The sequence below is a fragment of the Siniperca chuatsi genome, linkage group LG20 (assembly GCF_020085105.1).
Source record: "Siniperca chuatsi isolate FFG_IHB_CAS linkage group LG20, ASM2008510v1, whole genome shotgun sequence".
Taxonomy (NCBI): Eukaryota; Metazoa; Chordata; class Actinopteri; order Centrarchiformes; family Sinipercidae; genus Siniperca; species Siniperca chuatsi.
The window spans coordinates 17671958-17699640 of NC_058061.1; the positions used below are offsets into that span (position 1 = coordinate 17671958).

General features: G+C 40.9%; 3 protein-coding genes across 4 annotated transcripts; 1 reads left to right on the plus strand and 2 right to left on the minus strand.

The window, feature by feature from the left end:
- Window positions 1–968: 968 nt before the first annotated feature.
- Window positions 969–11167, minus strand: aco2 (aconitase 2, mitochondrial). Its single transcript, XM_044178974.1, has 17 exons — window positions 11013–11167; window positions 9074–9216; window positions 8410–8668; window positions 8232–8324; window positions 7967–8125; window positions 7643–7793; window positions 7395–7499; window positions 6819–6910; window positions 6078–6183; window positions 5770–5927; window positions 5588–5661; window positions 5362–5473; window positions 4954–5232; window positions 4652–4843; window positions 3218–3350; window positions 2907–3028; window positions 969–2784 (listed from the first exon to the last, which is right to left on the minus strand). Exons 1-17 carry the CDS (start codon window positions 11046–11048, stop codon window positions 2650–2652), a joined length of 2349 nt encoding a protein of 782 aa, XP_044034909.1. The 5' UTR covers window positions 11049–11167; the 3' UTR covers window positions 969–2649.
- Window positions 11168–12865: 1698 nt separating this feature from the next.
- On the plus strand, window positions 12866–14686 carry phf5a (PHD finger protein 5A). Its single transcript, XM_044178978.1, has 4 exons — window positions 12866–13024; window positions 13363–13386; window positions 14109–14275; window positions 14500–14686. The coding sequence occupies exons 1-4, from the start codon at window positions 12973–12975 to the stop codon at window positions 14587–14589; spliced, it is 333 nt and encodes a 110-aa protein (XP_044034913.1). The 5' UTR covers window positions 12866–12972; the 3' UTR covers window positions 14590–14686.
- A 1253-nt stretch (window positions 14687–15939) lies between these two features.
- Window positions 15940–26519, minus strand: tefa (TEF transcription factor, PAR bZIP family member a). 2 transcript variants are annotated; one of them, XM_044178976.1, is made up of 5 exons: window positions 26265–26519; window positions 20048–20443; window positions 18934–19154; window positions 18070–18281; window positions 15940–17580 (listed from the first exon to the last, which is right to left on the minus strand). In XM_044178976.1, exons 1-5 carry the CDS (start codon window positions 26338–26340, stop codon window positions 17559–17561), a joined length of 927 nt encoding a protein of 308 aa, XP_044034911.1. In that variant the 5' UTR covers window positions 26341–26519; the 3' UTR covers window positions 15940–17558. The 2 variants fall into 2 exon arrangements, with proteins under 2 accessions (XP_044034911.1, XP_044034910.1); XM_044178975.1 differs by lacking the exon at window positions 26265–26519 and adding an exon at window positions 21819–22188.
- Between the last annotated feature and the right edge of the window lie 1164 nt (window positions 26520–27683).

The following is a 27683-nucleotide window of genomic DNA, read 5'->3' on the forward strand; positions in this document are numbered from 1 at the left end:
AAACAAAAGTGTGACGTGGAAACTTGAAACTTACAGCGTACATACACTGAGAACGGACTTTTCAGTGAAGTAGGAGACATGTTGTGTCCAGTAGTTAAACTTTTGAAATAAACAATAGTTGCATATTTGTAGATTCTGATTTTTTCAGTGAGTATAGATAATTTAACTTTTTTGTAGAAAATCATATCACCTCACCTGGTGGAGCGCGTATGTATTGGGGGCGGGTCCTTGCTGTGGCAGCCAGGGTTCGCGTGGAAGAAATAGTCTAGGAAATTCATATCAGACACGAATTATTGTTCAAAACGGAATATTTTTTGATATCTTTAAACATGTCTGGAGGGGTTCTCAGTCTACTGCTCTGGTACTATATATTTGCTATGTTACGGTATGTTGATAGTATTGTTGATATACAGCATGTTGCAGTTTCTTTCTACAAGTGGAAATTCCTCCCTATGTTTCCAGGCCTTTATAGCTGCTTCTTGTTTCTGTGACATTTCAGAATTGCCTCTTTGTCTGAAAGAGATGGATAATTTTTTTCTGCAGATTGGATAAGAGGAGACAAGCGTCTTATTATGGAGGGATGACAACATTCTTAAACGGCCACTTTAGACCATGATAATGAATAGAGATTATGTATGTGTAAAAATAGGCAGCGTGAATGCTCTTTAGACTGGTTTCCCCATTCAGTTCATCAGTGTCAAACCCAATCAGGGGAAAGGTTAGGGCATTTGTGCACTACTTCATGTATTCGGGCCTGAACCTCTACTCTGTCGGCCAAACTCTTGACAGAATGTCCTGTGTGTATATTATGTCCGACTGTGTGCTATATTCAAAGCAACTTAAAGCGGACTCTTGACCAGTCAAACTGCTATTAAACAAGATCAAAAACAACAATGACTTTCTTTTACATTCTCTTAATACATCCAGGTTCTTAGAGAATATGAAAGAGAACTAGAAAACAAAATACGTAGAGGCAAGGCAGACCTTATTTATTCAGTTTTTTTTCTCTCCCCCCTCCACCCAAGTGCGAACTCTGATGTGCAGATACATATGAGCTGTCAAGAACCTGTCGCTCTAAATAGGATACAAGAATTCACATTCATACATTGGCGAGGACAATAAACACTTGATTCTTGAATGTCACTATTCTTTCAAAATCTTGCAACGAGACTGCTTAAAATGATAATCATGCCTAATTTTCAGCAAAGAGGATGGATCAGTAGATCACTGCACATCTAAAAATACCTGTAACTCGACTGTAAACAGATTTTAGTCACATCACTGGAGCCAAGGTAAATAAATTAGATCAGTGAATTTTTATTTTACAACCCATTGGCATTTCTGTAATACAGAAAAGATAATCTGGGAGAAAAAACAAACACTTAAATGTACATGGAACCAGACACCTTACATACAGTGGGTTAGAGGAAGAGAGTGGTCTAACTTCACTTCATGTAATTAACTTCTTCTTCAAAACTGCATTCTGCTTGCTTGGGCTGCAACAGTGAAGGATAAGGAGAAAAACACAGCTTGTCTGATGTAATGTTGAGGTTTTGGAGTGAATTTCAGTTAATAATATCCACAGAGGACCAAAATCAGCTGACAGTAATCTGAGTTTCTTATGAGTAGCTACATAACTTAAATAACAAAAAGTGGTAATTTGCAGTGTAACATAAGTTTTCAAATCTAAAATCGGAATAATGAGGTAATGAGGTTAAAGATTGATGGGGAGGGCAGTTGAAGGACGGTGGTAGTGATGGTCGTCGGGTAGAAGGTTTGTTACTGTACTCTAACGCAGTATTAAAGCATACAAGTCCTTCTGTATATTAGGTAATGTCTGCAATGGTTCTCTGCAACCTTAATATGTACTGCGATGGATAAAAACATAGTTCGCTGAAAGACATGGACACAAAGAATTAATGTGTGTGCCCACAAGTTTATTTTGGATCCATGTGGTCACTGGAACTAAACAACAAATGGACCCAGAGATGCCACCGACAGCAGTGTTTACCTGTTCAAGGTGGAGCGTAAATAACACTGGGGCAGACTGAATGACAATGATGGACTAAAGCGTATTATTATTAATTATTATTGCCATGCAGTTTGCAACACAATTTTAAAGTAACAAGGTGACTGAGTGTGATCAGCTGGCTGAGCTCCAGTGTGAAGTGGTTTCCAGGCTGTACTGACCTGTTTGAACAGCTGCAAAAACACCGGCAGAGTATTATGTCACTACTTGGGTCAAAGCTTAGTGTGTTAAAGTGTGTATGTGTGTGTGTGTGTGTGTGTCTCCCCTTTGTTTTTACAACAGATTGATTTCTAACCATTTATCACTGTTTGACTTTGAAACATAGCAGCTTGCAGTATCTTCAAGAACGCTATGCACTAACAAATACTTTAGAAATATCTGACCGCAGACCAGTTGCTATTGTTCCTTAATCAACATTAGCTTGGCACTTAGTCTGAAGTAATCTAATGACAACATTGGACTCTGAGGTATACCGATGCATTACTTCAGTCCAAACTGTGTGCAAATGCAGACGATGGAACAATCATCAACAGCATCTACATTCTTCATCCCACAATCCTCACCACCCTGTTTTCCCCCTGAAAATCCTCCTCCACATTTTTTCTCCCCACTCCTCTTCTTCAATGCTGCAGCTCCTTCATCCTGTTGAGGGCGGAGCCCGCCTTGAACCATTCAATCTGTGTCTCGTTGAAGCTGTGGATCAGTTCCAACGTCTCCTCACTGCCGTCACTGTGCTTCACGACTGCGCTAAGAGGCTGTGGAGATCGAGAGGAAGAGAAGAAGTTCCCATTACAGACACTTTTCATTAACAGCTGTAGGAAAGTTAGGAGAAAACAAACTGTAAGCAGGCCATTTTTCGGCTGTAATGCCCGCTTACCTTTCCTGGAGCGAAGGTTTTAAGTCCTTTGATGGAGATCTTGTCATCAGGGCGGATCTTATCGTAGTCTAATGGATTGCTGAAGGTCAGCGGCAGCAGACCCTGCTTCTTCAGGTTAGTTTCTGAGGACAGAGACATGTTTGTTAAGTAAGACAACGAATGGCATGAAAAAAATAAAAATAAACAAGGAAAAACTACTAAAATGACTATTACAAATCACTGGACATGGCTCAAATAGTCCTTCTAAGACTTATTTTCATATATTGAAGCTTATGACAGTACCCCCATCTTCTGCAGTTATTGTGCAGTACCGTGAATTCTCGCGAAGCTCTTGACAATGATGGCTCTTCCTCCCAGATGCCTGGGCTCCAGGGCAGCATGCTCTCTGCTGGAGCCCTCACCGTAGTTGTCATCTCCGACCACAACCCAGGACACACCATTGGCCTACACACAAGAGGGTGGAAAGAGCATTAAGCCGGATTTATACTTGATGCAAGGGGCTAACGGGAGTCCTACTGTAGATATCTGTGGTGTAGGTGTTTTGATGTATAGCGTTTACAGCATTGCTCACCTGCTGATAGCACCACGCAATGCTAGACGGATGTATTGTACATGATCAGGCTGCATCTTGCTTTCATTATATTCCCCACAGTAACTGTGTTTACATTCTTTCATTTACTTTGTGAGCAGTGACAGTGGGCTACACACATACTTATAGAACTGGAGTTACATCTAAGTAACTTATATTTCGACCATGTCTCATTACAGAACAGGAGACCGCTTCCCTTTGTTCATTAATCCTCTGTGATGGAGAGCGGGGGTAGCGGTGAGCAGAAGTTTTGCAGTGGAGATGTCTTTGCTAGGTGTGTGTTACTGAAAAGGAGAGGACCGCTGAGAGTCTTTCTTCAACTTCCTTCATGTTGTCTTCAGTATCACCAACCTCCACCAGCACAAGCAGCCAATCACAGTTCTTGTTCATGTGGTATCGCCGTTGCAAGTAATGATTATTTTCCAACAGTTCAAAACCTAAACATTAAATTTACAATGATGGTGAAAATGATCAAACAGAGAAAAGCAGCTGAGTTTTTGCTTGAAAATAATCTAAATGTTTAATCAGTTATCAGAATTGTTGGAGATTCATTTTCTGTTGATTGACTAACTGATTGCTCAACTAATCGTTACGGCTCTAAATCCAGAAGTCATACCTCAATATATAATAGGCATTTATCCAATGTTTAAGTGGGACATGATTCAATTCATGGGTCAGCAACCTTCAAGCTTCAATAAAGTTCATAATGAATAAAAAAAAGGAAAAGAAATTACAAAAACCCGAGTAAAGAGATAGAGCCGATTCTTTTTAGCGGATGAATAAATTGTAGCAGAAGAAAAAGTCAAAAGTTTAATGGAGGGGCGCCCCAGTGGCTCACCTGGTGGAGCGCATGCCCCATGTACGAGGCTGAGTCCAGGGTTCGAATCCAACCTGCGGCCCTTTGTTGCATGTCATCCCTCTCTCTCTCCCCCACATTCCCTGTCTCTCTTCAGCTGTCCCTATCAAATAATTTGATAATTAATTTATCAAATAATTTGTAAAAATTTTTTAAAATTAATTTAAAAAGAGTAGACGCCCACTCCAAGTGAAACCAATTTAAACTCACAACAATGCTGAAGGACCTGAGGTAGTGGTGTGCTGCCAAAGAGCAGCCCACTAATCCAGTACCTGGTACCTTTCCCTCTGCAGTCCTCACCTTGTAGTGACGGGCCACATCAGGGACTCCTCCGTACTCCCCTGTCAGGTAGTTCTTGATCTTGTTGATGGCATCATTCTCGCTGTTGACTGCACCGATCAGCATGTTGTTGGAGATGTTATCCAGGTGACCGCGGAACTTCAGCCAAGGTCCAGCAGCACTGATGTGGTCTGTGGTGCATTTGCCCTTCACCTGTGGAGACAGGAAAGGGAAAATTGAAAACATTTTGATTCCCAACACAGCTGCAGTGAGAATGTTTAAAGACAAACTGCAACAGGGGGAGGCCGTTTCAAAGACCTGACCTTGATGAGGACTCTCATGTCCTCCAGATCACTCCCGCTCCATTTGTCAAAGGGCTCCAGCAGCTGTAGCCGGTTGCTTTCAGTGCTGACGTCCACCCTAAGGCTGAGGCCGTCAGCAGGCGGGTGCTGGTAGGTGTCCTGGCCTGGGTCAAAGTCCCTGGAAGGTAGTTCATCTCCGTTGGGGGGGTCCAGTTTGAATTTCTCACCGTTGGGGGCTGTAAGGTAATCTGTCTCTGGGTTGAAGTTCAATGAGCCTGCGATTGCGAGGGCAGTGACAATCTGAGGAAGAAGAGGAGATGGAAGGCAATGAGATTCAAAATATAAGCTTGTGTGTATGCTGGTAGTGTCACAACTAGCAAACCGAATGTTGAACATCTAGTCGTATGAAGTGGTTTAGTGTGAGTTTACCTCAGGAGAGGTAACAAAGGCGTGTGTTGCAGGGTTAGCATCATTCCTGGCAGTGAAGTTTCTGTTGAAGGAAGTGACGATTGTATTCTTCTCTCCCTTCTTCACGTCTTGCCTGAATGCAAACACACACAATACGTTCACTTAAACAAAACACCAAAGTTGAATTGAACTATTTCGACACTGTAAGTCATGGCGCAAGAACTTCCAAAGTTACAGCGTCACCTACCGGTCCCACTGACCAATGCAGGGTCCACATGCGTTGGCCAGGACCACACCTCCAACATCACCAAGGATCTTTGACTACAGGAAGACACAAACATGTTTGAGTTTTTGGTCACATCACCCAGAGCTAAATCATCAGTATAAGGGAGGTGCAGCTCCCTGCTTTCTTTGTGCACCAGCACTTACATATCCATCTCTTTCGATGGTGGCGCGAATCTGCTCGGAGCCAGGGGTGACTGTGAACTGAGCTTTGCACTTCAGGCCTTTATCCAAAGCCTGTTTGGCCACAGATGCAGCGCGGCCCATGTCCTCGTAGCTGGAGTTGGTACAGCTGCCGATCAGACCTAAAGGGTTAAGGAGCCACACAGAATTTCAGAGTATGTTGCTGAAAACAATCTGCTGGTAATTTTCATGCACATTCTGAAATGTAGTATGGTAAATAGCAGGAGTGTGACTAAAGCTGTGCAGCCTATCCATCGCTGGTCAGCTCTTACCAACTTTAACCTCCAGTGGCCAACCGTTCTTCTCAGCAACACCACCTACTTCAGACACTAGGTGAGCCAGGTCAGGGGTAAAGGGTCCATTGATGTGGGGCTTCAGCTAGAGAGAGAAACAACACAACGTTCAAGGAACTCAGTTATTCTCAAATAAACCGAACTCTGTAATTGAAGCCGTGAAGTGAAGCTCTCAATTACGCCTACGTTTTGCAGCATTTTATGACAGTCATGTTTAATTATAATGCAAGTGCAATATGTATATAGAGATGTATATTAAAATTCTGACAACATTATGACTGACAACGAGATATCACAGCCTTCCAGCATTGGTAACAGACACTCAGGGGAGTCATATTCGCACTATTCCCACCAAAACCTGGATCTAACCCATAACTTTCCTGACCTTTACAGAACTAAGTGGAAGTATTAAAAAAGGACTCAGTCCAAGTGTTTTATTACTTCACTCATCTCAGAACAGAAATAGGTATAAAACAGTCTGGTTTCTAGTGGCTATAAAAATACTATCTAATGCCAATCAAATTCTAAATTTTCTGGAGAAAGTTCAGGTTTTCGCTCTGGGCTATACCTCATAAATCACCAAAGTGATATTAAGTGATCCCTGGCCAGAGACCTTTGTTTCATGTCCCACCCCCCACCTCCATGTATTTCCTGTTGCTCTCCACTTTGAACTATCCAATGAAGGCAGACACCGAAAGACAGTTTTTAAAATAGACAGACCTCGTCCAGATTGAGCTCGATGACCTGGTCATACTCGCAGCCTTCATCTGGAACCAGCAAGTCCGAGTATTCATCAGCCAGGGCAGCAATCTCTGGGAAGAAACCAGAGGGCGAGTGTTGAGACATCACACTTTCATTTATAACAAGCGAGTTTTCCATGAAAATGGGCACTGACATACCCATATACACACACAGTTTGCTGTTACAGACACCTCTACTTCCTCTGTGATTTCATTTTCTGCATTAGAGCGATTTTTGCTTGTAATGTTAATTAAAAATACTGTAATTGAATCTTTTTGTAGCGTTAAATTCTTCTGGATTGTTTTTGTGCAGTTTTGCTTTATCTGACAATTGATAGACGGAACAGACAAAGAGTGATGAAGGGAGATGACAGCGATCCTTGACATTACCTACTACAGTGCTATCTAAACACAACCTTTTAGTGTTTTTTGTCTGTAGATTTTATAATAGTTTTGTCTTCCCTTGTCTCTGTCACTATGCAAAGTGATAAAAAAAAATAATAAATACATTTAAAACATTGTATGACATTATGAAGGACCATAGCATTAAACATACGTCCACGTCCAGTCTTCTCCAGGTAGGTCCTCATGCGGTGGTTGTAGGGGAACACGGAGGTTGTGGCTCCAATCTCTGCTCCCATGTTGCAAATAGTGGCCATTCCTGCACACAATAAAAAGAGACATCACACAAAAATACAGATGAATATTACACATGAGCCAAACAGCTGAGAAGCTAAATTAAAAAAAAAGATATCAAAGTGTAATTATGTCAGGATGAAAAAGCTTCTTTTTTTTTTTACTGACCAGTGCAGGAAATGGAGTCTACTCCTGGCCCATGGTATTCTACAATGGCTCCAGTGCCTCCCTTCACTGTCAGGATGCCGGCCACCTTCAAGATAACATCCTTAGGAGACGTCCAGCCTGAGAGGGCGCCCGTCAGCTTCACACCAATCACCTTTGAGGAAACGATTGGTGAGTTAATTATGGTAAAGAAGTTCAGGAGGTGGAAAGAAAAACAACTACTGTTACTGTGGAGAAAGAAAATACAGGAAATACAGGATAGGGGTGACAGGAAACAAATGTCCAAGAAGACAACAGAATGTGTTCAAAATATTGTATTCTGCTAACCTTGGGGCACTTGAGCTCCCAGGGGATTCCTGCCATGACATCTACAGCGTCTGCTCCTCCAACTCCGATGCAGATGGCACCAAGCCCACCACCGTTTGGTGTGTGGGAATCTGTGCCAATTAGCATCACTCCTGGGTAGGCGTAGTTCTCTAGGATGATCTGTTTGTATATGAAATCTGAACATTAGCATGCTAAATTTACAGTGGCTTTCTGTATCTCTCATTTTCATTTCCAGGCACTACATCCAAACTTTAAGCAATAATACCTGATGGATGATTCCAGAGCCTGGTTTCCAGAATCCAACTCCATATTTTGCCCCAGCGCTGGACAGGAAATTGTAGACCTCTTGATTGATTTCCTAGGATGAGAACCATAATGACAACGCATGTTAACAAGTCATTACAACATTAGTATAATTACCGTAAACAAGTAAGATCCCTCACCTTTGCTCTGGCCAGATCCTTCACTCCTCCGATCTGGGCCTCGATCAGGTGATCGCAGTGGATGGTGGAGGGCACGGCCACCTTCGGCAGGCCGCTGCTGATGAACTGGAGCATCGCCATCTGGGCCGTAGCGTCCTGCATGGCCACACGGTCGGGACGCAGCCGCAGGTAAGTGCGACCGCGGTCAATCTCCTGGTTGTGGGGGTCATCGAGGTGGCCGTACACAATCTTCTCTGACAAGGTGAGCGGCCGGTTGAGTCTGGACAGAATAATGAAACCAAATTTTATTTGTAGTAGGATGCTGCAACATGAGAGCAAGTTTCTGCAGGGAACAGGTCAGCCGATGAGAATGCAGCTACAATATAAAAATAACCAATGAAAGTAGCTGAAGAATAAAGACAATTGAGTTGTGGGGTTATGCAGATACAATATGCTGACAATTTTTTATATATTCATGATAAATATTAATATTTTGGAAGTGAGAAGATAATGCGCTGTGAGTCAGGCTGACTGACGAGAGTTGGTTAAGGCTACAACTATGATGAAGAACTGTGGTAAAGGACAAAAACACTAGAGATCAAACAATCACACAGATAAGGGAGTGTTGTGAGGAAACAGTGATGTGAGCCACAGCAAATATAGAGTAGATTAGGAGAACACTGACCTTTTTCGCACAATGTCAATGCTGGATTGGAGCCTCTCATAGTTGACGAAGGAAGTGGGCTCGAAGCGGCTCATAGACACATTGGCCTTGGCTCTGTAAGCCGCTGATACATGCAGGCGCCGTGCACCATGGCCCAGAGCCAGCTGGAGACAACAACAACAAAAACATACAAGTATGAGCATAATCACAGAGCTGTGGACAAAACCAGACACACACTGGTGTAACCTCAGCACTGTTTCCCCACATACAGAATTTATTTGGGCAGCTTAAACAAACAGATCGGCCCTCACCCAGAAAAGATTTTTACACATTTTTGTATCAATTTTGTATCCTTCTTTTGAAAGTCTTCTTGGAACAGAGCTGAAAGAGCAGAGAGAAAACATTGTGCCTAAAATTGTATTGATATAGATAAAATAATGGTAAGTTAGCTTGTGAATGCAATGCTGTTTTGCAGTCCACTATCAAGTGTCAGATATCAGAGTGATACCAGGTGAACATGATGCACCCCCCTCCCTCCTTCCCCTTCACAGGCAGCTCTGTTTGAATATGTACCAGTACGTGATCGTAAAGCAAAGTATTACCAGAAAAGAACAAGACTGTTCAATCGACTCTCTCCAAATAGACACATAATTAAAGTTAGTTATTTATCAAAGAAGACACGCAAGAGAACAAAGGTGAAGGTCTTCAATGACCAGACAATGTGTGCTAAAGATCAGCTGTCATTCAGTGAAAGAACTGGCAGTGAGCAGCTGAACCCACAACCATTAATAGGTTGACTTTTGCTGTCAAGGTGCTAATAGCAAAAAGTTGTCAATTAATTGAGGGGCTTATTCAAGCCTTACTAGAGCCAAAGAATATTGAGGTTCATATTGAGGCCGGGCAATGTATAGATATGTATTATTCCCTTTCTATTGGTGTAAACCAAAATGTGGTACTTTTTATGAGTCGCAATGATGCACAGATTTTTGTAATACTAAAGAGCTTTTACTGACTCAAGAATATCGGACACTTTACAATGCCAGCTAAAAATGATGCTTGCCATTATTCAGTCCATAATAATGTCAATGTCATAAACTAGACAACACGTGATTTTCAAAGCCTACAAAAGGTATTGTTTATGTCGATATTAGAAGAGGATGTTTTTTTTCTGTGTCACCCAGCTCGATGTAGGCATCAAAGTGAGCTCACTTTGGCTTATTAGGAGTTTAGACACTTGGTGGTCCGTTATCATTAGTTCAGCTGAAAATCTTGACAGCACACTGCTGGACATAATAGTAATAATAATAATAAAACTTTATTTATAGAGCACTTATCAAAACAAAGAACAAAGTGCTTCACAACAAGAGAAATAAAATACCACAGTGAATGACGAAATATAAAGAAATAAAATACATAAAATACACAAAAGCAATGACGACACACAACATGCTAACTTTAAAACAGACCGAATGAATTACTTTCTGTGGAGCAATCCCTAATTAATGGGTAAGACTGTGTTTGCTGTATTATTTTCTATAATTTAACAAACATATTTTCTGTCTTTTACACGCTGCTCGCCTGTGTGCCAGCTGGGAGCTCTAACCTTGTGGTTAACCTTGCTGTTACACACCAAACTCCATTTCTAAAACGAACCTAGCTATGTTCATTTAAGGGCTAATGGTATGTGTAACGAGTTCTAGTAAACGGAGACACTAGCCGTGTTTTATTAAGCCAGTGCCAAACTAGTTGTTGCCCACTGGATGCGTTCAGTCAGTCAGGACACGATGACCTGGCCAGCCAGCCGGGTGACTGTTTCATAACTTATTTATCCTCAGCAACCGCTCTCGGAGCTTTAAGTAGGTCAGGTTAGCATTACATTGGCTTTATAAAATCTAAAATATCAGGTGAATCTTTCACTGGTTTGTAAATATGGTAAAAATAGACAATTTTCGTCTTTTACCTGGAGCCGGGCGACAGTCAGACAGTAGGTTGCCATTTTGTTCACTGACAAAGATGTAACGTCAGTGGTGACGTCACCGCTTTAAAGGCCTTCTTCTTCTTCTTCGAATGTTTTATGGCGGTTGGCAAACAGCTTTTGGTGCATTACCGCCACCTTCTGAAACGGAGTGTGGATCAGAGAGGTCTTATCCTACCCTACAGTCTCCTTTTAAGTCCTGTCTTTTCCAAAAACCTAAATATTGCCCTGTACCCCACATGCCCTGAGTTCAACTGGAGTAACTCCTTTAGTCCGAACTTAATGCGATCTCTTGCCAGTTTGTTTTTTAGCATTTGTCTTTCCTGCTCGTACCTAGGACAACTGATAATTACATGTTCTACAGTTTCCTGTATGTTACAATACTCACACATACCAGTCCCATGTTTACCAGTTATCTTCAGTGTGCTGTTAAGACCAGTATGCCTCATTCTCGAGATAATGCCTTCTTCTTTTTTGATCTTCTAGTTTCCCTCATTTCTCCTACTTTCTTTTGGATACTATAGTAATGTCTACCTTTCATTTCCCTGTTCCAAATTTCCTGCCATTTCTTTTTCATTTCTACTTTAATTATGCTTTTTACTTCAGCTTTACTATAATTTACTTTCATATTTACTTGTACTTTCTTAGTTGCATCTTTTGCATATTTGTCTGCCAGTTCTTTTCCCTCTACCCCTATATCTGCTGGAATCCAGATGAATTTCACTATTATTCCTGCTTTTGTAATTCTGAAGATAGTTTGAGCTATTTCCAGCATAATGTCCTGTCTTGTTTCTGACTGTAAACTCAAGAACCTGGTTAACGCACTACTAGAATCTGAACCTATTAAAACTTTGTCTGGTTTTCTGCTTTCTGTCCATTCAAGGGCTAAAAGAATAGCCAACATGTCCCCTGTGAATACTGAAAGGTTGTTACTAACTCTTTTATTTGACATTACATTTAAATCTGGGATTATGAATGCAACTCCTACTCTGTTACTTTCTGCTTTTGATACATCAGTGTATATTGTCGTATACTCAGCGTAATTTCCCTCTCTATATCTATTGACTTGGTTCCTATCTATATCTATCTCTTTCTTCCTTTCCAGTAGGTGCAAGTCCACCATTATCTCTCCCAATAACCAAGGTGGGACTACGGAGAACGGTTCCGTGGGGCTTAACATTATGTTCCCTATCCCTGTTCCATTAGCTGCATTTCCTATTGTCCAACCACAGCTCAGGCGTGGTTTCAACACCTTCTGAGTAGGGTGACTCTCCTTATGGCCCTTTAAGTTTGCCCAGTATGTTAGTGCTAATTGGGTTCTTCTGATTTCCAGATATTGGAGTAGTTTTTATGGCACTGCAGCAGAGTCTCAAGGCCTGATATTGTATTGTATCCAACTTCTTTAATATTGTTTTTGACGCTGATTGGTAAACAATGCTAACTTTAAAGGCCACGGTCTTGCAGGTCCTTTAAAGACAAAACATTTACGGTAGTTTTAATTTTAGTCAGATTGTTTACACAATTTAATTTAAACTTATCAGATTTATCAGTCTCAGTTTTATATTGCTTCTACGTTTAATAAAATATACATTAAAAATGTACCCATGCAAGAAGGAATTTAAAATATAATTGAGTTTTATAAAACTGAAAGGATGAGGACAATTTATATTTTATTTCTACTTTTTAATTATAAAGATATAATTCGGGCACAGCTGCGGTGCACAGCCACATTTTTTAATGAAAATATAATTATTCTAATATATTTTTGTTAAAATACAAAAACAAAACGGGGACCTGGAGCAAGATGCACTCCTCTTTGATCGTTGTCCTTTCGCTCTCCTTTTGGAGACGCTAGGTGGCGGTAATGCAACTCCTCACACAAAGTTTACTGGTCAAAGGTGAAAGTTGAACCAAATCAGCAGCGTTCGCCTTACGTTAGCCGACAATGGCTAAACATCATCCAGATTTGATATTTTGCAGAAAACAAGCCGGTGTCGGTATGTCTTAACCCATTTCATTTCATACGTTATCTAACGCATTTATGTTTTTCTGCAGCTTGATGTCCTTTGTTGTTGTTTTGCTCGAGATAACGTTAGCTGCCATGCTAACAGTTACAGCGTGAGTTTAAAGTATGTTAGCCATGGTGTTAGCTTAGAAATGTCCACACGTCTATGGCGCTAGGGCGACTAATGTTACAGTTTCACAAAATATTACTTCAGTGTATTTAATAATGGACTTTAATGTAAATATGATAAAGGAAAAGGTTGTTCCTCTAATCTAGCAAAGGGATGTGAATGACGACACTGGCTCTAACTGCTTTGTTTTCATTCCTCAGCTATCGGGAGACTTTGCGAGAAATGTAAGTATTTCTATCTATGACTAATAAAACAAATTGAGTGTTTTAACCGTCGTGTGTTTTTCTCTAAGTTTAAAGTAAGTGTTAACGTCTGCTGTCATAACTCTGTGTTCATTTTTCCTCACGCATCTGTAACAGTAACGTTAGCTCTGCAGAAGCATTTAATCAGGCAATTTAAGTTTTGCCATGACGAGTGATTACACTCCCACATCACCTCCAAAAGCTAATCATGGTTTCCCAGCTAAAAAGAGAAGTATAGGTTCATGTCTTAGACAATGAATGAGGTATAGTTTGGCTGTAAGAAATACTATGTTTCACATTATAATGTACTTTGTTACGTGGCTGCTGGAAAAGAAAGCAGTTAAAAGATATCTCAATGAGTTGTGGATAGTTTGTATGAGGACTTGTCCCTATAGCCGATATTCAGAAATATCTGGATCTATCATTAATGAAAACGTTTGTGGCTGCTGTACGTCGACACCCAAACAAGCACATTTGTTTTACAATGCGACATTATGGCAGGGTTAAGATTTATTTTAAAAACACCTTTTTTGAACTTTTCCAGCTAACTATAATGTCTCCAGTTCTCAAAATAATGCAGGTTGCAGCCGTGGAAGAGTTCACTTTGTTTCAAAGTTCTTTTAGTTGCTGGTGAAGGCTGTGTTATACTATACAAATACTGAATTGTTTTATCAATTCTCTCGTCGTCGTCCCCCCTCTCTCAGGTGATGGGAAATGTGTCATCTGTGATTCCTATGTGAGGCCGTGCACGCTGGTGCGGATCTGTGATGAGTGTAACTACGGCTCCTATCAGGGACGCTGTGTCATCTGCGGAGGGCCCGGAGTATCCGATGCATACTACTGTAAAGAGTGCACCATCCAGGAGAAAGATGTAAGTGTCCTTAAGCACACTTCACTTCGTTTTATCTGTCACTGAGAACTGAAGCAACTAGATAAAGAAAGAGACTGTATAAGGATTTAACAAGGCCGAGATTTTTATTATCTTGCGTTAGCGATTTAGCGAGCATTAGGGAAATAAACAGCAATTTTAACTAAACCCTGCTGTAAATACAAGAACTGTCTGCCTTCTTTGAGATCTTTCTGTTTCCTTTACAGCGAGATGGCTGTCCTAAGATTGTGAATTTGGGCAGCTCCAAAACGGATCTGTTTTATGAAAGGAAGAAGTATGGCTTCAAGAAGAGGTGAAGACGCTACGGCCCAGTCCTTGATTTAGTTTTTCAGCTTTTCTTTGAAACCTCAAGAAACATTTGTTTTTACCTTTTCAATAAAGCTCTCTTTTATATTTCTGTGTTCATTTTCCCTCTGCTTTTAAATGTTAAAATACTCAAGAATACTCACAGGCAGGCTTATAACATTACAGTGCTTGATATTAAGTCACTAAACATCAGGTTACTCAAGTGTCACCACTAACAAACCTACTTTATTGTCCAGCAACATAAAACCAAAATGATAAACGTCATTGGACATTTAAAGATCTTTTACTGCTCAACCAGGCTTCATCTAGTGGGATTTAGCTTTTTGTTTGTCATCTTCCTGCATGGTTAACTGAAATAAATCTATTTATTACTGATTTACTTATATTGCTTTACATTTGTATTACATTAGTTAGAATCATCAATTAACAGTTCATAGGGGAAATGTAAGCAATGCACACATAAATATTTTTAATATAATCAAACATTTACAATAACACATTTTGATACAGCTGTGGAATAACTATAGGAAACTAAATGTGCTTTCCATTATGAACAAGAGTTGAGATGTAATGTACTATTGGGTTGCTTGTATAAACCTTTTCAGAAACATGTTAGGCAGCGTGTCTCCTGGTACAACACTTTGTCCAGCTTCTTTCTTCACATCTTCTCCCTAAACTTCCTCCACCAGATGGCAATGTTTCACACTTCCTGCTGTGCCTGCTGCTCACTCCCAACAGTTGGCCTGGTATCTAAATCCCAAATTGAACCATTAGTGATTCTCAGCTCAACATAGTGTCGCTTTTTGTGGACTTGTGTTCAGATTGGGAAGAACCAAATGAAAGAAAGCATTATGAGTTTTGACAGTGTTGGGGCATTGACAGATGCAAATCTAGTGCCTGGAAAAACTTCTCCACATGAACAGAAGACATGAATGAGTAAACTTGGGCAACATCTTAATATTTAAGCTCAACTGTTTTAATTCAGTGTTTTGCCTTGTTTTTGTATGTGCAACAATCCTGACACATTTTATTCACACTTTAACTCAAATCAGAACACAGTGGTAGAAATATGAATACAATTACTGTCAGTATTATATTAAATAGTACATACAATCAAAGGGTAGTCTGGTATTCATTTCTATATAGTCTTCTGATTGGTGCAACTGGCTCAAATCCAGACTCAAGCAAAGAACAGTGCCCACTTTTTAAACCTACTTTCATTTTACATCGGACTTCACTGTGGATCTGAGCTTCAATTTTTTAAGACTGGACTTGGGTCTAAATGAATCACTGCAATAATCTAAAGAAACATTTCTGTAAGAAAAAACTCAACACTTAAAGACTTTCTCAACAAGGCTTTATTTTAACATACTGTATATACAAGAGACACTCAAAATGCCAAGACGTTTCTTTACAAAGAAATACAAAGACCGAACCAGGAAGGTTAAAAAACAAACCCCTCAAAGTTAACAAATTGACCTGTTCCAGATAGAAGGCAGATGCAATCTATTATAGCAGAAAGCATTAAAAAATTCTTAAAATGAGTCCAGAATCTCATTATCATTCATGTCAAAATTATACTAAATATTACATTTCAGAGACCTTATGATGGAGAATGTGACTCATTCTGACTGACATCAGTGATGCCGAGAGTAAAACTGTTTCCACAAAGATCACTGTGGACAAATGTAGCAAACCTGACTTTGCTTTACTTAAAAAACAAAAAAACAAACGCACTTGTCTGTTAATGTTAACAAAAGCATGATGTAAGAGCAGACAAAACTATTTAATGCAGGTTGTGATGTTAAAAGTTTAAACTTTATTTGAGAAGAGTATTTTCTCCTTGAATAACATTCACACATGGAAACCCGCTCCCAAAAAAATACTGAGTTTATTTTGGTTAAAAAAAAAAAAAAAAAAGTCACTATGTGTATGGATGGAAGCACAGCAGCAAAAGAAAAACAGCTGTCCACCTTTGTCAGAATTGGACAGTAAAATAATCCTGGGTTTAAGTCACAACTCTAATTTGGGATGTTACGTTACACAATATGCCCCCCCCTGTAAACTGCATTGAAATGGCTTGAAAAGTTGGGTGATAAAGTCTAATAATAGTGTTCACCAGCACAGCCTAAAAACTTGTCAGTTGATACACTCTAAATGTGCATACACCCCAAGTCAAAAGTTTTTGAATACCTAGTTTTGTGATTGTTCATATCAAGCACTATACTGTGAATAATATGAGCTCGATTACTGTAATTAGCAGACAACATGCTCCATATTGATAGCACTGTATGGGGTTTTTTTTTAGGCTTAACAAGTCAACATTTTACCTCCAGCTGCCTTTAATAAGGCACTAATTTAAGTCCTGTTAGCATCCAACAGCCTGCCTTAAACACACATTCTGAGACATTAAAACACACATCTTGGAGGCAAATGTCAGCTCATCACGGAGAGATTTACATTTACTTACATTATTTACAGTAAATGTACAATTTCATTGCTTGATACTACCCAAATCCAAATCCAGTTGTTCAAAAACTTGACTTGCACTGTATCAGAGTCAAAGTCTAGAAAGTATTTTAGTATACAACTATTTACAGTTAATGCATCAATGGATTCTACACACGACACTTCTGACGTGAATGGACGAGTCAACATTGACGACCTGCAGAGAGCAAAGTAGGCATCCTACTAAGTGACAATAACGGCACAAGAGCGACAGTGAGACATACATTCAAACATGGAGGGCAGAGCGTGTATGTACAGCTCTGTTGCTGGTAATGAGTACTGGTACATGAAGAGAAGTGAACATGGCTGCACTTTTTTGCCATGTCATTGTAATCCCCTGAAGAAGCTTAAATTATTGGAAATGTCACAGTCAAAAGACTTTGTGGGCAAAGAAATGCCCAGCTCTTCACATAATCTTCCACATAGTATAAATGATGAATAAATGAATTGTCTATTGGTCTTCTGGCACCTCACTTGAAAGAGAAGAGAACAAGGATGAATGACAAGGGGAGGAGGAGGGAGAGAGGTCAACATTTCAGCTGGAACTCCATATACATTACAAGTCAGTCAAAAATGTCAATTATTACATTATATTCCCATTTCTAATAGTAATGCCTGTTCATCATAGTCAGGGAGTGTCTGTCCCAGCTCTGGTCAGGAGGAGGGTCTATTTTTCCCAGATCGACTGCCAACTCAGATTTGACCCATATGGCTATGTTAGTCTAAAAAAAGAGGTATTACTCTCCCTCCCCTTCCTCCTCCTCCTCCTCTTCCTCTCCTGTGGCTAACTCCCTCCATAACAACAATCAAACGCCGTCTTCTCAGCAGTTCAGTGGATTTGGTAACAGTCGGCCAAACAATGTCTCTAACCTGACTATAAAAACTAAGTGACTGATATTGTGCTGTCTGCTATGTGGATGCCCATTTACAGTTTCATGTATTTGCTTTTTATGGTCCCTTACAGTGGTCCAAATTTGGTTTCGTAGCAACCCGCAATGTTCTTGTAGCGGCCACACTCCTTCCGTAGCTCGGCGACCTCTGACCGCAGCGCTGCGTTCTCGCGCTCAAGGAAAGCTGCTCGGACGGTGATCTGGTTCTCCTTTAACCTGCGGGCGTCACGCGAGCGTTTTGCGGCCACGTTGTTCTTCTTCCTTCTCTGCCAGTATTTGTCATCCTGGAGAGGTGGAGAAGAAAGACACAGCAGAGTCGGATTGAGTCAAAGAAGCAACACCAGACCCTACCATGCTTTCTGAGCTTGGTTACTAGGGTAACAGCCTTAGCACCAACACATTAGCCCAAATCCAACCACAGCCAAGTGCGTAATATGGCCGACAGCCAGGCTCCTTTGTGCATGTAAACAAAACCCGTGTTCTCAGGCGGACTGGGAAGGAAGGAAAACATCAATTTGAAGAGTATCAAACTGCTGAGTCACTGTGAGTAGCCAGAACTGCTTTCACTGTGACATGGCCCGATTTCTACTCAAATGCACATGTCGACTGACCTTACACCACTTGTGCATTGGGAAATGGGCTGATGAAATTACAAGCTATTAAAATTGTTACATTCCATTTCTTTAAGGAAACACTATTTTATGATGACGTCAAATTTCCAAGATTCTGGAAAACAGCATCAGCAAAGTGTTTTCAAATGTAAAATTCATTATTATAAAAACCTGAGTGGGCAACTATGCTTTGGCTGGCTTGCCTATTGTGGTGTTTTCCATAAAACAAACTATGCACAAATGCAGTGAAACAAACTTCTGGACTGTTGAGCCAAAAGTAGGTTTGTGTGTTTAAGAGGCTCGCTTTGTCTCTCTCCCAGCATACCTTCTGTTCTTCGGGCACAAACACCTTCTTGGCCTTTTTGATCATAGGTTGTGGCTTAAGCTCATCTTCAGAGAACTTGTGTTTGCGGGGGTCAAACAGCTCGCCTCCAGGCACACTTGACAGGACCAGGTCAGTGGGATCTGGTTCGTAGTTGACATCAACCTCAATATCATCAGGGCTGATGGGCTCGGGGGTCACTCTGTCCTGTTCAGTGGTCACCTCTGCGTAGACAGAAGAGCAACATGATGAAACTGAGCCTGCATTTTTAAAATATTAGCAATATTTTGTTTCTTTCCACTTAAACACAAACATTTTTAAATGGTCATAAAAATTGCTTAGTTTCTAGAATTTGTTGAGAAAAAAAAACAAAACAACAACAATCCTCAGGTGAGGACTGGTATTAATGTTGTTCTCTATGCTTTATCTTGTGGCTGCTTCACAGGGAATTAGCCAGCTTCTACATGTCTGTGTAATTGGTAAATTAAGGGATAATGCTGGTTTACAGGTGACCTGCACCAAGGCTACATCTAGTATTGCTTTTCTTGAACTCTACCATAGTAGTAGTTCTGACATTTCAACATGTACTGACTGCTGATAATCCCATAGTAAACTCTACTATCTTCGCTATGCAGCGGCACCAGCATCTATTTCTGTCGCCCCATCGACATTCTGAGATCACTCCAGTGTCAAAGCATATCAGGTTTCCCTGACATCTGTGACAGAGTCAAATAAATACACATAATCATAATATGGAAATCAGTTGCAAAGATTTTTGAGGTAGCTGAAATTCTGTAGAAAAAGTGGCTATGTGCAAACATGAACAACAACCAGGTTAAAAGGGATAATAAGGGATTGAAAATTGTAGTGTTGAAGGTCTCGTTCATTGATGCTAGCACATTTAAATCTTCTGATTAGGTCAATTTGTTTCTAAATGTAGGTCTGTATGACACAGTAAACTGTCATGAACCTTAGCTCCTATTCCAAAACACCAGGGTTTAAATTGTTGATAGTCATCCCCAAACATCGAGTTTTCTGCCTTGTAAAATACATACTCAGCAAGAGCTTAGTGAAACCCCGCAGCCCTCTAGTCTCTGATCATCAAACATCCACTCACCTGCAGTAACATCACAGATGATAGAGTCACCCTTGGTGATAATCACCACTTCCTCCTCACACTTGTCCAATTCCTGAATGGGCAGCAGGGCCAGTGGAGACACACTTGTTAGCTTGGTAGACTTTATCTGTGCAGACGGGGTAGCCTTTAGTTTCTCTGTCTTCGTGGTGTTTCTTTCTGGACTGCCCTTTAGGGAGTCCTCGCCAGACAACGTGGGGATGCCGTTCTCCATGAGGAACTCCTCAAGGTCCATGTACTCCAGGTGGAAGTTTTCACCGTCATAGGGAATGGTTTTCTCCCAGATAGCGGGGGTCAGGGCGGCTGAAGGACCCATATCGCTACCTCCCCCGCCCAGGTCAACATTATCTCCCAGACACAGCTTTTCCTTATCGGTGTCTGAAAACACAGAAAAGATACAGATTTAGATATAAGAAAGACAGTTTTCACAGAAATGAGTTAACGTATCTGTCATGGCCCAGAATCATAAGGCAGTTGTGTGTCTAATCTTATGGAGGTCAACAGGAAAACTGCTCAAGTAAAGCACAATTGACAGTTCACTTTTTTTTCCTTTTTTTTTTTTTAAAGAGGTAGGACATTCCTCTTCAAAGAAACGCGATCAGAAATGTTCCTCAGGCACCAAACACAAGCACTAAGTTTTTATTTCTGCTACAGATGGCAAATGCAATTCTCAACTACAAGCCGCTACATAACATCTCAACATGGCAGAAATCCTTGCAGCTAGCCAACCTTTGCGGAGGTGCATCAGTCTGGATATCTGTGCCCCATTGTTGGAAAACGTTTGATTGGACCTATGTAAAGAAGTCCTCCACATACTACTTAGTGCTCAGCTGAGTCCTCATGAGACCAATATACAGTAACATGTGCAGTGTATATTATTATATTATATTTTGGCATGGCCCTCAGATTCAGCCAATGAGAGTTTTATAACCATACTAAAATGTCTTCTGGACAACACAATTAGGACAATTTATGAATTGAGGTTCTAATCCCATTACCACAGTGAAAACATTAGAGGCATAAAACTGCTGTCAATGTTAGCTAGCGTACAGCAACTGACACCTTTTAGCACAAACTTTGACAGGTCACGCATTTTCTTTCATATGTGTTTGTAACTTATTTCTCTCACCAAAATACAAAAAGCATTGCAACTGGAAAGGGAACTTTCTGTCAACAAAACTGCATTTAAAATAAGGGGCACGTAGAAAGGTCTGGACGGTGAGGTGGGTCTGGTGTTACGCTGGAAGCGGACTACTCGGCACAGTATCGACCTTTTCAAAGCATAAGTACCGCGGCAAGATGTTTCTATGTCTATCTACACATATGGAAGCGGTAAAAACCACTTGTATTTTTACTAACGTTAACTATTTCATCATGGTCTCAGATTTAACCCATCCATGCAAATGTATTAACAACGGTTTGGCCAGCAGATGCCGCCATGTTTGACTATGAAACGCTTCGAAACAGTGGACCATTTTCAACACGGCTGCTTCTTAATGATTCCGTGCTTCAGACAGCTTCGCCTCCTCCTCCTCCTCCTCACTAGGCAGGTCACAGACTGAAGAGAGAGAGGCCTGTGTACTTTGTGTACACAAGTTAGTATCGTTGCACATGATGTTAACACATCCAACACTTATGGGGTAAAGTTATCCCCCGTTGGCTACACTGTTATATCATCTGCTTTCACCCATTTTTAACCAAGTAACCAAACAACATCGTTCGATCCTTCTCGCCGGCAATTTACTGCACTTACCGTCGTCGCCGTCCAGTATATTAGGAGGAGGCATTTCCATTATCTTCTTCAAAACCACCGGGAATGAACTCGGGGCCTCCGTGCCCGTTTCCAGTGTTACGAGAATTGGCTCTCCTGACATTTTCCCCCCTTGTTGTTAACGTTATCCACGTAGTTTAACTGACAAAGAAGCAAGTTGCCCTGTTTGCTCGGTAACGTAAGCTATCCAACCGGTTTCACCGCTGTTCCAAGCTGTCTGTAATGGTTTTAAATTCACAAAATCGTGTGACTACATCCCCAGCAGCTTGCTACGTTGACCCACTTCCTCGGATAATATTGTAGTTGGAGCTTCGCTGTTCAGAACAAACCGTACCTCCTCGTCAAAGAGCCCGTGATTGGCGGGCCGTGTCCTTCGTTTATGAATATTAATTAAGTCGCTGAAAGGGGGCGGGGATAATAGCGAGGAGCCAATAGCGATTGTCACGTCGCAACTACCTGAGATCTCATTGGTTGATTGAGTTATATATGCTTCCACAGTAATAGAAAAAACGTGTCACGAGCGAATAATGTTGACATGACATATCTATGCAACCTGACCTGGATCCGATTTGTTCCTGCTGTGAACGGCGTTGTCCATTACAGTTTTCTTATCTAGGTTTTAAACAATGTTTTATATTATATGCACAGACAAACGGCGACAGACAGGCCTTACAACTTTCTTTAAAAGGTGTGATTAAGAGCCCAAGAGTATGTCTCTGTAGTGACATTCCATATATCTTCAGAAATATATACATTAAACACGTGTTCCCATTTTTATCTCGCAACTTAATTCCCTATTCAACTACTGGCAAAACATTGTCCAAAAAGTACATACAGCATATAGTTAAAGTATGTCGTTACGTTGCTTCACCAACACCGCTCCGCTCACATGCAAAAAACATGTGCAGCTGCCGCCCTTACATGCCTACAGGCTCCGTCCAATGGAGCTGCGCTATGTCACCCACATGCAGAAACGTGCGGGGAGTGCTGCATTCCGAAAGTGAACTTGCCCATACTGAAGAAGCACCTTGACGTTTAAGTTACAGTAGCCTACTTATGGGTGCATTGCCGCAGCCGAGCAGACATCCCAAGGGCAAAGATCTGCGTGTAACGCCAGAGTCCTAATGCAGAGTTGCCACAACAGCACAGAACATACAGTGCGGGATCTATCTCACAACAGCTTCATGGTGATGGCGGATACTTCTGCCCTTCCACCTTCAGCCAGTAGTAAACTGCTTTATTGCTTACTACCTTGCAGTAAAATAAGGCCAATTTTGTGCTAACCCAGAAAAATCATGCAATAATTTGAATTGTTCATCCTGAACTGTTGATACACACATATTAAACACAAGGTAGTAGTAAAGAAAGTGATGGAAAATGTTTCCATTTATAAAAACGAAAGCAGAACAGGATGTATGTGTACTTGATCATCAACAAAACATGGTTCTAATGCAAGTACACCCTGTTTTCTTTGAGATATATATATATATATATATATATATATATCTATATCTATATCTATATATATCTATATCTATATCTATATATATATATATATATATATATATATATAAAATGCATCCTCCAATGTGTTTCTTTGTCACTAAATGGGTTATTCAGTCTGTATCTACGCCAACATCAGTATGATAAATTGCATGAGGCAGCTCTGCATAACACTGTGCACACTGTCCAAACTAGGGTTTTATGGCGGTGGGAGGGTGCGTTTTCCGTGTTGCTTGTGCTGTATTTGTCACACAGAATCTGTTTTTGGCACAACATTATGAGGAGAGACAAAGCCTTCAAGGTCAGCTGCTGGAGTGAGTGCACCTGAGCTCGGTGAAGGTTGTCGGGGTTCACACTGAACATCACCTTCTACAACACCTGATGAAGTACCACAATGCCTCATTTAAAACCTCTGGCGTTAAACTGAGGACACACAAAATCCTCTAAACTAACCAACAGGTGCAGATATGGCCGGACACAGCAGCAGACAGACTTTTTGGCTCACGCGGATGAATGAACTAATTTAATCTTTCTACAATGCCATTTCCCTGTCTGGCGAAGTTAATAAAAAGTGAGTGGGTTTCTCTGAAAACAAGCTTTGTCGTCAGCATGACTGTGCAGTTTTGAACAAAATGAATATGCTAAAATATCACACAGTGAATGCAATCTAAACTCAGAAGGGAACAGATATTGGGACCTATGCCAGATCATAATACATAAGAGAAATGTGACGCTCATAGTGCACATGTTAAGTACTTTTCCACAGGTGCTAAAGTCAACAACAGAATCTAAAAATATAGAAGCCATGACTTTGAAATACCAAAGTACCATTATCCTAGCAACTGCACATTGAGGGTCCTGGAGCAGTACACACACACACACACACACACACACACACACACACACACAAAACATATACACAAAATTATGAAATGTGCTCTGTCCTGTTCACGTGTGTGTTTCAGGTCATGCTACACATTTACTGTAATTACGGTCAGTGGTACTTTGGCGTTGCTGGTACATTAACCTCATGCAAGCCCTCCAGCCTAAGATCATGGCCAGCAGACTGGATGATGTTAGTCTTTAATCTAATTGTTGGAGTAAAGGAGCAGTTCATCCAAAATCTTTATTTCACTACCACGTTTGCATGACCATCAAAGACACTTGGAGTCATTACCCCCATGTCCGTCCAAACAACTAAAGTTAATATGAACAGAATAGAAGCTCCTATATACAAAACACACGACAGACTAAGAAGTGATTGTGAAATCCTGTTAAATGGGGCCATCAGCAACAGCACACCTCTCAATTACTTGACTCTAATCGGATTTATCCGAACGTGGTCCAGAGAAGGCAAACAGAGCCATCTAGTGATTTAATCATGACTCTACAAAGCCCTCACTCAGTACTAAAACATCAAACAGAAGGACAACAGTAGGACCATCATGCTTTTGCTTACCCACAGTGGGCACACTGTTCTCTTTTATCTGATCAACACATCCCAGGAACAGGATTTGTTTAGGGAAAAAAAAAAAAACCCACCCACCAAACATGTGCTTCTGATGACGCTGCTAGGATCCAGTTGGTGTTAAAGGACACTTGTAGCATTTGTTTAACAAAGATGCAAAAGGATAGAGAGGCCCTGCTGGGAGCAAATGTTGGTTTTGTAACTACGCAGACAAACCATGCTCATTATGTATGTGGACTGACATTTGTTTCCCACTGGGTATTTCACAGTGATAATGCAGAGATAATAAGCCCCTAATTATCTCTTTATACTTTGGCTGACTTTAGGGCATTGGTCTGAAAAACATAGATATAATGGTCAAGCTGTCTGTTCATCTCACTCAGCTACAGCAGCCAAAGAAATTTATACAGAAATCGCGTTACCTATCAGTTAAAGTCACAAAAGACAACATTTTATACAGGCTGTATTACAATATGATGATCACCAAAAGTATGTAGTCTTATATCAATTTTATTTATATAGCACCTAATCATAACACAAGTTATCTCAGGGCACTTTTCATATAGAGCAGGTTTAGACCGTACTTTGTATAATATTACTTACAGAGCCCCATTCCCACCATGAGCAAGCACTTGGCAACAGTGGCAAGGGAAAAAACAGGCAGAAACCTTGAACAGAACCAGACTCTGGGTGGGCGGCCATCTGCCTCGACCGGTTGGATATCCATAGCATCAATAGCCAAGGATGTGCACAAGGGCAGGCTAAAGTTGCCCGAGCAGAAGCCCATTTGCCCTCTTTGGCTGAGCTGCCCCTCTGGAGGAAATTATTATTATTATTATTATTATTTTTAATTTATGCTTTTGTGGCCCACAATTGCTAAAGTTAGACTAAATAAAAATTTGTGTGAAGTTGTGGAAATGATTAATGACGAATGGTGTAACCAATGGGTTATTGCTTAATTTAAATGGAATTAGATTGAAAAGAATGATAGCATTTTTCCTGGCAATGTCTTTGTATTATTGTCTCTTTCATAGACAGAAATGTATATTATGTAAACCCAGACATTCTGTGACATTCATTCCTGGAGATATGAAGACAATCAAAACTTTGTTTTGGATGATTGAACTATATCTGCAATAACCTACACACAGCGTGCAGTACAGCAGGCCTATCTGTTGAGCTGTAAGGCTATAGTCAAAAGGCCATTGGTGCCAGCTACTGGACTGCAGGGATCTGCTCTCCGTTAACTAAAAGCAGGAGAGCAGATCCCTGCAGTCCAGTAGCTGGCACCAATGCCCATACAGCTCGACTGACAGGGATTACGCAACAAACACGCAGTTGTTTGCAGATACTTCAGTTTATAAATGGTGATCCTACTTCGGCGGCCTTCTTTGCATAAAAATCAAACTCTTGAGTCACGTGCTGCATGTAACTTGAATCAAAACTCAGCCACTTACCATTGTCGTCAACGTTCGGGAGACTAAAAGGAAGCTCAAGAATAGCCTTGAAAATCTCCGGGATCTCTGTAGTCATTGTTTTCCCCTTGAAATTGCAATTAGATCAACAAATGTATCAGAGCTGGTCTGCAGCGCACAAGAAGCAATATTAGAATAAAATGAAAAGACCGCACAAGCTCCAGGTGGCCGACTGAGGCTTATAAGGGCTTGACAGCGCCCATATAGTGTTGGGAATATCAAAATTTAAACGGGTCACACACTATGAACTGTAAACAAGTTACTTAACGAAGTCCGCCCCCTCAGCTCCAGCGCAGCCAATCAGCAGCGTGCTTTACCCAGCAGTGACAACCAATCTGGAGCCGCGTCTGGATTCCCTAAGGTAAAAAATAAATAAATAAAACATACTGTTCTGTACTGAAGCGGGTAATAAAACACAGACTACATAATAATAAGTTACAAACACCACCTGTAGCTCCTCCCGACTCTCTAACACGCATTTTAAGTCCCAACTGGAGTGGTAGGCCTACTTTCTTAAAAGGGCAGCCAATGACCGATGGAAATTGTATTTTTAAGTATATATAACACACGTGTATAAAGATAACACGTGTATTTCTCACGGCAGACATTTTGACGTGTTGCAGCAGGGAGAGCACAGGTGAAACTACTTACATTAATTATGGCTCATTTGCACTTGGGCTGTGCCTGCAAAGACACGCCAGTGAACCAGCACGAGGACCCTGCAACTGACACACCTGCGTGGATCATACCAATTGATTAGTTTGAAGTCATGTCCCCTGAGGGGAACAAAGTCGAACAAAATGCACAACACCCCAGCATTTAACTCTGACGTTGGGTACGAACTTGCATGGCCTCGGGCTGAAGAGCTTCTGTGTGTCGATCACTGAGTGCATTTACACGTGCAAGACCGTTTTTCTAAGACCATTGTAGACACGTGTGAAAAAAAAATCACTAACCTCCAACTCGACAGTGACGTAGTCAGACCGGTTTGCAATAAAACCTGGCGCTGTTTAGTTCAATCATATTCAGTTTAATCAGAGAATAAGTATGTTATATTGCATTATATTGAGGTGATTTTAATGTTTCATTTTTCACCCTCAATTACATACATAAAAGGAAGATAGAATAATACAAACACCCCTTAGAAGAATGAATGCATCAATATCAATTCCATATCCATAGCACGATCAATGGATTATAAATGCTTTGATCAACATGAGCAATTCATTCCCTTCACTTCCGTTCTACTGGAATATATCAGAACCCGAAAATAAACCAAAAGCTACACTATATGGCCACAGTTCTGTGTACTTCTGAAGAACTTGACCGGCTTGCACAGAGCCCTGACCTCGACCATCCACCCAACATCAATCCCCAACCACTGAGCAACTCTCCGCAGCC

Excerpts from the sequence above, each read along its gene's own strand:
- aco2 (XM_044178974.1), bottom strand. The coding sequence starts at position 11,048 with ATGGCAACCTACTGTCTGACTGTCGCCCGGCTCCAG. Across the intron at positions 8,669-9,073 it reads ATTGACATTGTGCGAAAAAG|ACTCAACCGGCCGCTCACCT; the intron begins GTCAGTGTTCTC and ends TATTCTGTCCAG. Across the intron at positions 5,662-5,769 it reads CCATCGAAAGAGATGGATAT|TCAAAGATCCTTGGTGATGT; the intron begins GTAAGTGCTGGT and ends GTCTTCCTGTAG.
- phf5a (XM_044178978.1), top strand. The coding sequence starts at position 12,973 with ATGGCTAAACATCATCCAGATTTGATATTTTGCAGAAAACAAGCCGGT. Across the intron at positions 13,025-13,362 it reads CAGAAAACAAGCCGGTGTCG|CTATCGGGAGACTTTGCGAG; the intron begins GTATGTCTTAAC and ends TTCATTCCTCAG. Across the intron at positions 14,276-14,499 it reads GCACCATCCAGGAGAAAGAT|CGAGATGGCTGTCCTAAGAT; the intron begins GTAAGTGTCCTT and ends TTTCCTTTACAG.
- tefa (XM_044178975.1), bottom strand. The coding sequence starts at position 21,939 with ATGTCAGGAGAGCCAATTCTCGTAACACTGGAAACGGGCACGGAGGCC. Across the intron at positions 20,444-21,818 it reads TATACTGGACGGCGACGACG|ACACCGATAAGGAAAAGCTG; the intron begins GTAAGTGCAGTA and ends CTGTGTTTTCAG. Across the intron at positions 18,282-18,933 it reads TTGTGCCCGAAGAACAGAAG|GATGACAAATACTGGCAGAG; the intron begins GTATGCTGGGAG and ends CCACCTCTCCAG.